The sequence below is a fragment of the Solanum verrucosum genome, unplaced genomic scaffold, assembly GCF_900185275.1.
Source record: "Solanum verrucosum unplaced genomic scaffold, falcon-dt-bn FXZP01000103.1, whole genome shotgun sequence".
In the NCBI taxonomy this organism is placed as follows: Eukaryota; Viridiplantae; Streptophyta; class Magnoliopsida; order Solanales; family Solanaceae; genus Solanum; species Solanum verrucosum.
Window position 1 is genome coordinate 3,223,874 of NW_026020048.1, and position 12,020 is coordinate 3,235,893.

The 12,020-nt window shown below is 32.5% G+C and overlaps 1 protein-coding gene across 1 annotated transcript; it reads left to right on the forward strand.

The window, feature by feature from the left end:
* The first annotated feature begins 4,941 nt into the window (after positions 1-4,941).
* On the forward strand, positions 4,942-11,936 carry LOC125822182 (arogenate dehydratase/prephenate dehydratase 1, chloroplastic). Its single transcript, XM_049501565.1, has 11 exons — positions 4,942-5,283; positions 6,230-6,297; positions 6,387-6,479; positions 6,569-6,769; positions 6,989-7,069; positions 7,134-7,229; positions 9,046-9,123; positions 9,209-9,298; positions 9,377-9,444; positions 11,188-11,269; positions 11,580-11,936. Exons 1-11 carry the CDS (start codon positions 4,995-4,997, stop codon positions 11,634-11,636), a joined length of 1,203 nt encoding a protein of 400 aa, XP_049357522.1. The 5' UTR covers positions 4,942-4,994; the 3' UTR covers positions 11,637-11,936.
* The last annotated feature ends 84 nt before the right edge of the window (positions 11,937-12,020 follow it).

Here is a 12,020-nt window from a genome sequence, read left to right on the forward strand (position 1 = left end):
ATATTAAAAATAGTTATTCAACAATACTTGTCAAAAGATATATCAAAAGATAATATAGTAATATTACCTCTATTATTTATTGTTTCTTAAGGTGTGTACCAAGTCAATAGTAAACTGTGACTAATTTATCCTACATAGAAGACAGGATAAAACATTTTCAAGTTTTAAGACTAAATTTATACCATGTTTAGGTGACGATATAATTTAATTCAAAATCAATATAAATTTAATCTCAAACTTAGTCCTAATCATTATTTCACTTTATTTGCATACCAAACCTTGATGATTGTTTGCTGGTATGTGGCATGTATAATTAAATCTGAAATTAATTTATGTCATAGATTTTATGTATCAACTAATCTTGAGATTATCTTATCAAATTATTATCTCATATAAAATGTGAGATGTCCTTGTTTATTACCTTCAATGTCTACAAGGTCGCTTTGTATGTGGGGGTAAAAATAATAATATCATGATAAAATTTAATGTTAACTTTTTTATCTCATATTTGATTTAAGGTATTAGTTAATTTTGAAATTATTTTTACTCCACCACTTATATTAAAATGATGAGATTATTATTCCGCATAAAAATGAGATAAAATAATCCTATAAAATATTTCAATTCATAAAATATCTTTACTTATCTCATTCGACATAATACAAAGATTGCAAAAAGGATTTTGTCTCATATACCTAAAAGTCCACGTTTTGTGGTACAAGCATGGCTAATAATTCCAACTACTAATAAATGTTACTTATAATAATGTTCTTTTCAAAATTTTGAAGAAACTTGAAAACATAATATGGCCTCCAAAACCTTTTGAATATCCATGATAATATCACTTTGAAGATTACAGTAAATAATTTATTTCTTATTGTTAATTCAACTTTATTAGAAAGTTAGCCACAACCTTTGGAATTGATATTGATAATAACGTAATTGTATTTGATTGACATTGAATAAAATAAGTTATATAAATCAAGTGTAAAGTGTTTTGGTTTGTTTATGCCAAACGGCCCGAATAGATGAGAGATGAGAAAAATATATATAGTGATGACGTGTGTGTTTGGTATGCTGGAGATAGAAATATTTTTTAATTTTTTATGTTTGATCGATCAAAATATTTAGAAAGAAATAAGTTTTTTAAAATGTGGAAATTGACTTTTTTAGTGAAAGTAGGAAAAAATACGTTTCACGTTAATTGTGTCCTCCCCACTCCAACTCTTCTCATATTCACCTTTGCCCTTATTGCCCTCATAACCCAACCTTTGTACGTACTTCACTTCTTATAAAATTTATGTAATGAATATTTGAGAACACGTGCAGAATTTGAACCAAAAATATTTCATATAATATACGTACTATATCATGTGTTCAAATGCTCAATTACAATCTATCATAATTTAATTATTTGAATGAAATGTATTTACAAATTTTGCTATGATATATGTATTAATCCTTATATGAGAAGTTAGTTGGTATATCACAAGTCACGAGGTGAATTTGGCTAAGCATCTTCCAATTTCCACTAAATTCCAAATAAAAGCACTAACAAATCCACTGCTTATATTAATTAACCCAACAATAGCACTACATTTTGAAATGAGAAAAATAATGGATTGATTGATTGCATTCAATTTTAGGAGTAGCATTCATCTATTGTTCATTAGCCTTTTTTAAAAATTTGTTTAATTCCCATATGACTTTAAAGAAATGTTAGCACATACAAACCAAAATTGGAAGCCTTGATGATAACGATATGATTGTAGAATTATCTCTTTTTAACCATACAATATTACATTGTCTAACATATTAGTATTATATACTAAATAGTATCAAATCTATTAACCATATAATTAATGGTTAAGTTAATTGTAAATTAAACAAAAAACCGAATATCTTTAAAGTTCTTAGAGAGAAATCGTATTAATTTGTTCACATCGAGTGTTTAAATGATCAAATCATGTTATTAATTTTGTTATACGTAAGTGATTTTAAAAGGGTACTGAAAGGGCTAGAAGTCTTTGGTGCAAACACATTGTATTGATTGGTATGATATAAATATTGAGTGCGAATAAGTTTTCAGATAATTGTGAAGTAATTTTTTAGTATTTGAAGTTGAGATTGTGTTTGACTAGTTTATTCAGAAGGCTTTTGAATTTCAAAATATAAAAAACGACATCTATAATATATATATCAAAAGTTTATTTTACATTTTAGTATTATAAAATGAAAGAACAATTTTTAATATTTGTTATGAAAAAATAATTCAACTCTTTTTTTTTTTTTAATTTAAAATATAAAGTAAAAATTGATATGCATGCTAAAAATTTAAATCAATATAATTGCTGAAATTTAATCAATATAGTTATAGATAAGAATGGAGAGGAAGATACCTAGGAGGAAGAAAAGATGTGGAAAATAAGGTTGAAATGGAATGAATATGTGAAGACTAGATGTACGAATCTCTAATGTGAGAGGTTTGAGGGGTTGATCAATTATGGATAGTTTTATGAGAGGTAGAAGTAGGTTGAAAAATTATCGGGGATCGAATAGGAGTGATTAGACATGACATGACGCAATATCAGCTTATCAAGGACATGACCATATATATGAGATTGTGGCAAAGGACACAAGTTAGGGTGAAAAGTTGGTAGATTGTAAAATGTTGTCTCAGTTATCTTTTCATGCTAGTAATTGTATATTATTTAGGGAGTTCCTTGTCCTTTGATGTTTGTTATTAGCTATTGATCCTTGCACTTCAATTATGTATCATTTGTTTTTTTTCTTCATGTTTCTTTAACATGTTTTCTGTAGAATTATGTCACGACTTCTCCACTCATGTTATTTCTTTTCTCAATCTATTTTGACATGTTTTATTTTTAGCTGAAGGCCTATCAAAAACAATTTTTCTATCTTTCAAGATTCAACATTAAGGTAAGAATAAATTACGTATATTCAATCATTCTCAAACCTCTAGGAGATTGGATATGTTGTTATTATTGTACCATTTTATTCTACGAATGTTATACCAAGCCTAATGAAAATAGAATTCATAAAATTTAGCATTAATTAGATTTATGAAGATGTATACACGACTTTAACACCACCATATCTCCACTTTTTCTCAAAATGGTTTCTTAGAAATTCCTCCATTATTCTTCAAAATTTTGAGGAGATTTATAAAAACTGCATTTAGACACAAAGTATTCAATTCGAATTTATAATGTTCAATTCAGACGTGCAATATTTTATCCAAAACTATAGTATTCAATTTGGAAATAAAGTATTCACTACAAAATTACAATATTCATTTAGAAACTTCAATATTTAATTCATACAAAACACAATTATATACTTAATTCTAAACTAAAATAAGTATAATATTCAATTAAGAAATAGAGTATTTAGTATGATATTCAATTCATATTTAGAGTATTGAATTCATAAATTCAGTATTCCATTAAAATATGCAGTGGTTATGGGGAATAACCTAAGCGATTTCAATCACTTTATAAGTCTTTTATCTGATAGTATCATCAGATTTGACTATGAAGAAAAGAACTTGAAGTCATGAAAGGGTGGCGTGTATCATCTTCTATTTGGTAGACTTGTTAAAAGTTCCTTAACTTATTTTCAGTTGTTTGCAATAAATTTTAATGTGGCAGACAATAAATTGAAATTACAAATAAAATATGAAGAAACATAATATATTGATAAAATAACACGAATACATACCTGTTTGTTCTCTTGACTCTTCTCTTTTCTCCATACGTAATGATTTGGACCTTCTTAGAATTTATTGATAACCATGTAAAGAGGATTTCATAGATCTTTTTGAAGCATTTAACTACACCAACTTCGGCGAATAGACGTCGCTTTTATTTCATTTTTGAGAGTCATCTCGAATATCCTATATAAACTTTCAAATATTTATTTATAAAGAAATCAAGAAGTTTTCATAAAGATCTTAACTAAAATTGAATACGTTTAGCTCTACACTAGCTTTGGCGTATAGATATCGCTTCAATTTCATTTTTTTATCATTATTTTTAACCTCAAACATGAAAAGAAAAGGTTACCCAACCCTGATCCTCCTTAAAAAAAAGAAAAAAAAAAGACTTGTTGGAAATATTCCTTTCTCTAAGTTTTTTTTTTTTTAATATAAAAGAGAAACTGATGACATAAATCTTTGAAATTTTACCTACTACCTAACAAAATAAAAGTGGAAGCTAGTGATAATACAATGTAGTTTAGATTAGGGGAGAAGTATTTAAAACACCCTAAATTTGATGTGAGTTATTAGTTTTATCCTTAAATTATTGACAGTTTTAAAAACATCATTCTACTTGACTAACTAAACTTAGGTTTACACCCAATTTGCAAAAGATATAGCAAGTGATATTAAATTCTTGTAGAAGCATGAAGCTAACTCTTAATAAAAATTCAAGAGAAATATTGAAAACAACTCCTAAGCTTAACGAGAATTTAGGAGTGTAGTTTACTCATGTTACAAAATCATGGATATAAGTTCATTCAGTTAAGTAAATAAATGTTTTTAAGACTATCAATAATTTGAAAATGAAATTAATAATTCACGATAAATTAAATATCTGACACTCTCTAATAATCACCCCACTAAAAACAATGAGCTTAAATAGATTTTATTTTTAATGAAATCTGATATCAGTAGTACTAATAATATACTTACTATTTATTACTCTTTTCCTCTTTTTGTTCAACACAATTGAAATTAATATAACATTTAATACTCTTTTCCTCTTCTTTTTAAGTTCAACACAATTGAAAACGTGTTGCCAACATTCTGCTTACCTACTTCCCCACCGTTTCTACATTTTCTCCTCAGTTTTTCCAAGAATCCGCCTTTGATGGATTGAAGTTTTCATTAAAAAAAAAACAACATACAACACTGTCTGATGTGTCTGAATTTATATGCTTATACACATTGGGACTATTGGTACACTTAAACCATGGCTTTGAAACTTGTGCCAATTTGGGCATGTTGTACCAATCAGCAGCATTGTTGTACTTATCCTCAATCTTTGAAATTGGGGTATGGGTGTAGGCTTTCTGGATCAACTTTCTTGAATCTCAGGGCCCATAAGAAATGGGAATGTTTGGTTTTGTTATCTGAGACTGAAAGAGCTATCACTCCTGTGGAAGATGAACAGCCATTGGCACCACCTGGGGATGCTTCTGTTCAAGAAACCCAAATCATCCAGTCAAAAGGGTTTCATAGGGATTTACAATCTTTACCAAGTTAGTTTTTTTTTTGGGTTTTTTTCTGTCAATGTTTTGTTAATTTAGTTTGTGTGATTTCAGATTTTTTTTTTAATGTCTAATAGGGTTTTGAGATAAATTTAGAATAATAATGAAGTACTTTTGGTGGGATTCTAACAGAATCAGAAAAGACTTGTTTTTTTTCTTCCCTTTATAGAATGCTAAAGATGGAGGTCTTTTGTGGTTATAACAAGGTAGAATTGGATGAAAAGATTGATCTTTGCCTAAAGTTGTAACCTTTTTTAGTTCATGTCATTGTCTTAAAGATCCAATTATGTGCGTGATAATTAGCTTTCTTTTTATGGGCTCTCTTATATTTTGTACATAACATGTGACAGTCTGTGCAAGAATCTGCTAATAGGGTGTTGCCTGAGTGCGAAAAGTGGGAGCCACGATTTTAAGTTTATGGGTTGTAGATTAGAGATAAAGCAGTTTCTTGGGTTTTGGATAAATTATTTGTACAATTGAGTGAATGTTTAAACACAAATACAGGTTCTGGGCCAAAGCTATGGGTTCTGCCGAACGCATAAGCAAAACTGTAGTTCAATTCCTGCTGAGTGCCATTTTTGTGTCATGGTGTTTCTTCCTGTGACGTGCATTTGACATTTTTCTCCAAATTTGTTACTTGGTGTTTTCCATCCCCTAAAGCTACTTAACTTAGAAGGAAATATAATTTCAAATTGTTGCCTCTGTTGACAGTGAACAAGAAAAGAAATATATGGTAGAAAACATTGTGTTTAGATTTCATTTACTCCACAACTATCATGGAAGATAATAGGTTAATAGTAATGTATATTTTGTCATGGATGAAACCTCAAAAAAACCCGTTGGCTAAATATCCCAACGCAATAAATATTTGGTAAATTCAATTCTTGTGTTCCATTTTGTCTACATCATGAAGCACGCGTTTTCTTTTTCATTGCAGAACCCTTATCTGCGACATATCTTTCTAGTGGTCAACATGATGGTTCAAATGTGCGAGTTGCTTATCAGGTAGACGACAAGGACCTCCATGCTCTTAACTTCTTAACTTCTTTCTTAAGTGAGATTCCTTATGAACTAATCTTTTTTATCTAACATAGGGAATTCCAGGTGCATATAGTGAGGCAGCTGCACTTAAAGCATACCCGAAATGTGAACCTGTCCCATGTGATCAGTTTGAGGCTGCATTTAAGGTATTTGTGTTTGTAAACCAAAGTGATTTTGTTCCTGAAGATATTTTGCATTTTTTCACACCTTTATAGTTTTAGTTCTCATTTATCAGGCAGTTGAATTATGGTTAGTAGACAAAGCTGTACTCCCAATCGAAAATTCAGTTGCTGGGAGCATCCACCGTAACTACGATCTACTCCTTCGGCATAGGCTGCATATTGTGGGAGAAGTTCAGTTGCTTGTTAACCACTGCCTTTTGGGCTTGCCAGGAATCAGGAAAGAGGAATTAAAGCGCGTCGTGAGCCACCCTCAGGTTATTGTTTCATTTCATTATTCAGAAGAATTGATGTTTCTCCTCGTTATTCTAAAAAGATGTAGAAATATTGGATTAGCTTTTGGGTTTGAGTTAGACACGAGTTCCTTTATGATAAATTAAAATAGAAACAGTTACTTCCTTTAGTTTTGCACATCAAATATATATTGCTTCCATTTCTACTTGGTAAATGCTAGTACAACCATTACTTGCTTTCAGGCACTTGAACAATGCAACATTATGTTGAATGAGTTAGGCGTTGCAAGGCTCAGTAGTGATGATACTTCCAGTGCTGCACAGGTATTCCATTAAATTTTCTCATCCACAGCGGGTTTTATTTCCACATTATTTGACACCTCAACAGATTGTCGCATCTGAAGGGACGAGAGATACTGGAGCAGTTGCAAGTGCTCGAGCTGCAGAGATTTACGGGCTCAGCATTCTTGCTGAAAGAATTCAGGTTAGGATTTTGCAGTTCTGAGGTTCTCCCTTTTGTATTTACTCCATGTAATATTGCATCTTTTGAAATTGCACTTGATTGTCTTTTAAATAATTTATTTCTTGAGCCCACGTCACCAACGTTGTGGGCACTCATGACTTGAGTGTATGAATATCCAATGTGGTTACACGCTCATAAAATAATAGCATTTGCATAGTTTGCATATCGACCAATAATTTTCTAGAAGATTGTGGCGTATCTTTGATAGGGCAACCTACGATAGTTTCTGGTCTTTTCGTTTCCCCTCACTGTAGTTATCCCTATCTAAGAATTGTTATAAATGTGATATGTGGTTTCCAGAAGGTATAGTTTGCTGACTTTGCTCACTCCTTGTCTCTATCTTCACATGGAACCATAAGCAATTTCAAAATTAAGAGCTAGCAACATGGATGGATGGATGGATTTTTTTTATTCTTTGTTTTTAATTTATGGATGGAATAGAATGATGAAGAAACAGATCATGGATATTTATTGATTTAATCTTGGCTTATAAAGAATTTTTTTTCATTTTACTGCTCATCCAGCCTGTAATGAGCAGCAAATACATTTCCTTTAAGGAAATTGCATGGTGTCAAAATTAGGATGTTTCATTTTGGTAAACCTGGGAAAATAAAGAATGATTTTTCAGAAGCAATTTCAACTGTGAACCAGTCTGCTATAATATTTCATATCTGTACGTGTTTGGGCTCAATTCCACCCTTGTATGCTTCGCCTAGCTGGTTGTGAACCCAGATAAATTAGGAGTATGGTAGGTCAATGACCAGTGAAAAAATAGTTAAACCACGAAGATGGTGATTGGGGTATGGCAAGGTTATTCCAGGATCACTAATATCTTCCTTGTCATAAACTCAGCAGCAATATAGGTATTTTGGTTGCAGATAATAATGGTTCTAAGTTTGAGTTCAAAATCATAGCTGTATTTGAAACCTTCGAGCTTCATTTTTTGCTCTGTGTTCTGCTGTAGGAGATTAGGGGAATATTGGTACTCTTATTTCTACATGCTTTTCTCTTTTCCCTCCTGAATTTTCTCTTCCTCATATCTGCTTTGGATACTTTGAATGGAAGTATGTGGATTTCAGAATGTGAAGAAGAAGTCTTTGGTTTGTGCAGTTACAAAATAACAATTAAAACTTGTCTGGATGGGTCAGTGTTGTCAAAATCAAATTTGAGCCTCGCTTTAGGGCTTAAGCGCGTCGTTGACAACAATGGGATGGGCTAGTAGAAGTTTTTAGAATGATGCGTCTTTGTGTTTATTACTACGACTGCCTTATTAAGCTAAGTCGGATCCTCCAAAAATGCCACTGCACACGTGTCGAATTCTAAGCCTTATCCCCATCAATGGAGTTGAATAGTAACTAGTCAACTTTGAATATTTAACTAATTAAACGTAAAAAGTCGTCATAATTACACAATAATCAACAGCCATTTAACTTAATTAAATAGAAATTGAGTCAAATTATATTGTTGACTAAAGCTATTACAATAATTTTGTCAAGTCCTAAAATTTATGTGATGACGAATCTGGCCTCTAGATCTACACTTGTATCGGACACCGAACATCATAGTTATTAAGGCAGTCTGAGACCTATTAGTTCTCAACCATAGAAGATATTTAATTTATAAGTCTTTTCTCTGCTTTAGCGTCTTTATCAACTTGGTTCTACTCTTGACCAAGCTGGTGCAGCTAAAAACTGCAAAGCTATTAGCCAAATCTATTTGCTATAATCTGCTGTGAAACTTCAGTAATGTGATTTTAATTGAATGACCCAATAACCAGGATGATCCAGATAATATCACCAGATTTCTGATACTAGCAAGGGAGCCCATAATTTCGGGAACTGATAGGCCATATAAGGTAATATCATATTTCTTCTTTATCGAACTTATTTTGTTCATTCAAAGAATTGATGTTCCCTTTTCATTTCCCCAACATTTTCTAGACTAGCATTGTCTTCACTCTGGAAGAAGGACCTGGAGTTCTATTCAAGGCCTTGGCAGTTTTTGCTCTGAGAGAGATCAATTTAACAAAGGTATTTCTGTTGGAAATATTTTGTAGTACCCTTCTCTAGTTAAAAGGCTCTGATACATGTTCTGTTGCATTCATACAGATCGAGAGCCGACCACAAAAGAAGCGCCCTTTAAGGGTAGTAGATGACTCCAACAAAGGAAGTGCCAAGTGAGTCTTAAATCTGTTTATTGCACTAAGCACTGTGGAATAGTAACTGACTGAAACCATGTCGGCTTTGTTTTATTTATCTTTTCCGCTCTGGATATCTTTGATTTATAATCCCTGGTTTCCATTACCATTATTTGTTATCGCTATTCAGTTAATTTTTTCTTAGAAATATAAGCTTGAACTCCCCGTGTATGAGTTTCACAAAGTACAGCTAATCCCACATCCAAATAGAGAAGGGTTTCAGTGGGTTAAAAGACAATGTAAAAGTTGATGTATTGAGTTTGATGGTGGCCTTCTTGAATTCAATATTGTTTGTGAATCCTCTGAATATTGAATTCGTGAATAGAGTGGAATGGATATATCAGGTTCATCTAGCCGACTCGTACTAGTTTGGAATTGACCATAGTTGATTGATTGATATAATAGTTCTCTCAACATTCAAAGTTGGCTTTATGCCCACAACTTAGCTAATTTCTTCTTAAAGAAAAAAGTGATTATGTAAAAATCATCTTTTTGGGTGTGTTTGGTAGGGAGGACAGCATTTTACAGAAAATGTTTTCCAATTTACTCGTGTTAGGTTGGTCAAAATGTTCTGAAAAATATTTTTTTAGGAAAATGACTTTCTTGGTGGGAGTAGGGAAAACAAGTTCCATAAGTGTCAATGCACACTCATTATCTCCTCCACACTCCTAACACCCCAACCACTGTAATCCTCCACCCCACCAGCCCACCTTTATCCCCACACCCATCCCATAGTATTTTCCTAGATTATGTATAAATGTTTTTAGAACAATATTTTCTGCTTACTTACCAAACAACAAAAATAAGTAAGTTAACTACTTATTTTTGAAGAAAACTTCTAGGGAAAACATTTCCCATCAAACATTTTCCTTTGTTTCATTTGCAATTCTGAAAAAAAAATAAAAAAATTGTTGTTAGGTGCATTTAACTGGTTCTCTCTCTCCTACAATATCTTCGTTATTATGACCTTGTCCCACTCCATGCCCACAATTCTTCGTCAAGGTTGTGATTACTGAAGAATGTAGATAAAGCAGCATAATTTGGGGGAAAGATGGATCTATAAGTTAGTGAATTTAGTCCTTTCGTCTGGTATAGGTTTGATATGCTACTATAGAGGTCCTTGATAGCATAGTGTACTTCTAATTTTCTGTTTGTCAAACATGTCAAAGGTACACACACACACACATACATATATAGTTCAAGTGCCTAAAGCTTAGCCAAAAAAAAAAGAAAAAAAATAGTTCAAGTGCCTTGAAAACAAAGGGTATCGCACAAGTCATTGAGATGGCTGTGTTTGTTTATCCTTTTCACTTTGCTGGGGAAGAGAAGGGTGGAATTGGAAGTTTTGAATTTGTGTTCATCCTTGTTTAATGGAAGAAGAAAAAGAATTAGGATAACTGCACCCATTAATGTGACCATCTTTAGTTCCTCACCACTTCCTTTTCAAACCATATATTTATTTCACAATACTACCTTCTCTTTATTATAAAATATTTTCTTTCCCACTTTTCCAAACCATAGATGTTGTTTAGTCATAGCAAGATTGAACAACATCCAGTAGCTCCAGTCCCTTAATTTTTCTGGCTGAAGAGACAAGTGCAAGATGATCCTTTATGTTTACACACCGGCACATGTTGCCTCTTCTCATGGCTAGGGTATATTTGAACTTGGCCTACTCGTGTTGCTGTGGAACTTAAGAAAGTGACAAAATTTTGATGGCAGGTACTTTGACTACCTTTTTTACATAGACTTTGAAGCATCGATGGCAGACCCTCGCGCTCAATATGCTCTTGAGCATCTTCAGGTTAGTACAACTATCTCTTATATGACCCCTCAGCCAGAAAACAAGTTGCTAAGGTAGCTCTATTACCATCTACATGTGTTGTCTTGTTGCTGTTGAAATTGCTATCTTGTGCCACCTGTTCGTCACTTGATCTTCCAAATGCATTTACTATTTATTAATATCAACATCAGATGTTGCCTTCTTGTTTTTAGAGTTCTGGGCAACAAGATTGAACTCATATACTCTCTTTGCAGCTTGTATATTATGGTCTGCCATGCTGGCAGGATTTGAACACCACATTTCTAAATCTCTTAATGTTTCTTCAATGCAGGAATTTGCAGGATTCATTCGAGTTCTTGGCTGCTATCCCATGGACACAAATCTATGATTGGTTACCTTCCAGAAGTATGTTGTAGGAGATTCAACTTGTAGAGGAGTTGCTCAACTTCAAATTGTTGTATGTGTATTATCTGCTGGGAACTTCCAGTCCTATAGGCCATAGTTGTGCCTTCCCTGTGCTCTCATATTCTTTCCATCTGCATTTTTAGAAAATTTGTTGGTTCAGTTCGTTCACAGCCTCCCCCTTATTTTTCTAGGCTAGCTGTTAGCAAATCTCAGGAAAGCAATTAACTATTGCTTCACCTGTAGCTTTTGTCCAATGGGCAAATTGTTTATCTAGAGCTCCCCCTTTGCTGAGGAAAATGTTGATGTATCCAGTGCCCTCGTCTTCAGTACTTATATTCAAATACCCCTATTATGTCCTAATCTATAT

What these genes read in the sequence shown, in the direction of transcription:
- LOC125822182 (XM_049501565.1), top strand. Translation starts at nt 4,995, where the DNA reads ATGGCTTTGAAACTTGTGCCAATTTGGGCATGTTGTACCAATCAGCAG. An exon ending in GCGTCGTGAGCCACCCTCAG is followed by an intron (nt 6,770 to 6,988) that starts GTTATTGTTTCA and finishes ACTTGCTTTCAG; the next exon opens with GCACTTGAACAATGCAACAT. An exon ending in TCCAACAAAGGAAGTGCCAA is followed by an intron (nt 9,445 to 11,187) that starts GTGAGTCTTAAA and finishes TTTTGATGGCAG; the next exon opens with GTACTTTGACTACCTTTTTT.